General features: G+C 50.0%; 1 protein-coding gene across 1 annotated transcript; it reads left to right on the top strand.

The window, feature by feature from the left end:
- The first annotated feature begins 273 nt into the window (after positions 1–273).
- LOC119320457 (non-specific lipid-transfer protein 4-like) lies at positions 274–1,005 on the top strand. The gene is made up of 2 exons (XM_037594543.1): positions 274–669; positions 762–1,005. The coding sequence occupies exons 1-2, from the start codon at positions 333–335 to the stop codon at positions 776–778; spliced, it is 354 nt and encodes a 117-aa protein (XP_037450440.1). The 5' UTR covers positions 274–332; the 3' UTR covers positions 779–1,005.
- Positions 1,006–2,000: the final 995 nt, after the last annotated feature.

Raw genomic sequence — 2,000 nt, 5'->3', positions numbered from 1 at the left:
CGGCCCGCCAAGGCCTTTAACTAACGATTAAGCTGCCGGCGGCCATGTGGAAGCACGTATGCAAAACTTGGCGTAGGGTACAACAACCCACTACGCCATTGGGCGGGGCGCCGCGCGCCGACACAGCCCGCGTCGGTGTGCGTCGGTGCTCGCCCCACCGATGCCCACGTCCACCATGAGCTCGGGTCGGTCGCCACGGCCACACTCGGCGCTACCACTATATAAGCATCAGCTCCGAGGCCATGAAGCAAGCAACAGCTAGCTAGCCTACGAGTAGCACGACACGTACTCTAACGAACACTGTCATCTTACTTAGCGATCGAGGCGAGTCGATGAGGAGTCTGCTGGTGCTTGCTCTGGTGGTCGTGGCCGCGGCGTGCCTCGCGGCTCCGCGGGGCGCGCACGGGGCCGGCGAGTGCGGGAGGACGCCGGCGGACGAGATGGCGCTGAAGCTGGCGCCGTGCGCGTCGGCGGGGCAGGACCCCAACTCGGCGCCGTCAAACGGGTGCTGCACAGCGGTGCGCACCATCGGCAAGCAGAGCCCCAAGTGCCTCTGCGCCGTCATGCTCTCCGACACCGCCAAGAGCGCCGGCATCAAGCCGGAGGCCGCCATATCCATCCCCAAGCGCTGCAACCTCGTCGACCGCCCTGTCGGCTACAAGTGCGGAGGTACGCAGGCAGAACGGGTCACCTGACAATGCCATGGCATGGCGTAATTATGTGTTGTTTCTCCCTGTCTGAAATTCTTACTCTTTTTGCAGCTTACACTCTGCCGTAAGCCCTGAGGCCACTTGACGCGCGGGTCATGAATGGATGCCGCTGAGTGTTGTTTATCAATCACAAATAATGCTGTGGAACCTTCTGCTGTTTCAGAGGTGTACTGCCTCTGTGTTATGTTCTTGAGTATCGGTCCCTGTGTTTCTCGAGGATGTTGCAGCTATCCCAGTTATGCCCCAGAATAATAAAAGAGTTATGTTCGTCAACAAATTGAATGAATATAATCAATACCAAGGTTGGTTATTACGAAATTTGAAAGAGGATAAAAAGGAGCAGGCAAAAGGATACACCTACAGACCAACCCCATATATGGCCAGTTTCTTTGGTGGGTTTTTTTTTTTGCTTCTAGAATAAACTGCCCCTACCTAGTTTATTCTAGAAGGCTTCTAAAAAATAGTTTTGGTCGGGCTAATGGAATAATTTGGATAAGGAACACCTTATTCCAACTTATTCTAGAAGTCAGTAAAAGAAACCGACTCATAATGTACCATCCACTCTAAACATGAGATTCATGCAGGTACAAAAAAAAACGTGAAGAGCTTTATGTGAGTGTTTCTGTAAATAATTACCGGTACTCATCTGATTAAGATCTTCACGTTCTCAGATTTTTACGCACGGCAAATCTGACATTTTTCATGGCAATTAATATTGGGGTGATGATTACAAATTTAGTTTTCAAGCATGGCAATTTTCTGACCAAAGAATGAACTGAGAGGGATTTGCCATGCTCCGCTACTAAACATTGTCATCTTCGGCGAACATAATTTGCCATGAAAAATATTCGATTGACCATGCCTATAATTTTGACGTTAGCTGGATATTCGAAGCCATTATTTATAGGTCAACATAGCTATAGTCGCTCCGTGGAAAAAAAATATGTAATGAGAACAAATGTTGTCATCCGCCAGCAAAAAAAGACACAATGTTGTCATCCTCCATCGCCGGTAGATCACCGGCATCCTCCTCCTCTGCCGACTTCGTATGTGGGGTATGACGGGAGGACCCGATCTATTTGTGGGAGTCGTATTTTTTACACTTGGGGCATTGCGTAGGTCTCTGTTCGACGGTGATGAGACGATGGTGTCGCTGTCGGTGTTCTGTAAGGTCTCCTCGTCAGTCCCTCGTTCTGGTGATGGTTGCTCGTATCATTGAGGGCCATGTGGGAGATGGTATGTTCTCAGATCTGGTTCTTTGAGCCTAGCATTTTTTTTCAGGTTTCTCTC

The sequence above is a fragment of the Triticum dicoccoides genome, chromosome 6B (assembly GCF_002162155.2).
Source record: "Triticum dicoccoides isolate Atlit2015 ecotype Zavitan chromosome 6B, WEW_v2.0, whole genome shotgun sequence".
NCBI lineage: Eukaryota > Viridiplantae > Streptophyta > Magnoliopsida > Poales > Poaceae > Triticum > Triticum dicoccoides.
This window is presented reverse-complemented; position numbering and strand designations above follow the sequence as displayed.

Excerpts from the sequence above, each read along its gene's own strand:
- LOC119320457 (XM_037594543.1), top strand. The coding sequence starts at position 333 with ATGAGGAGTCTGCTGGTGCTTGCTCTGGTGGTCGTGGCCGCGGCGTGC.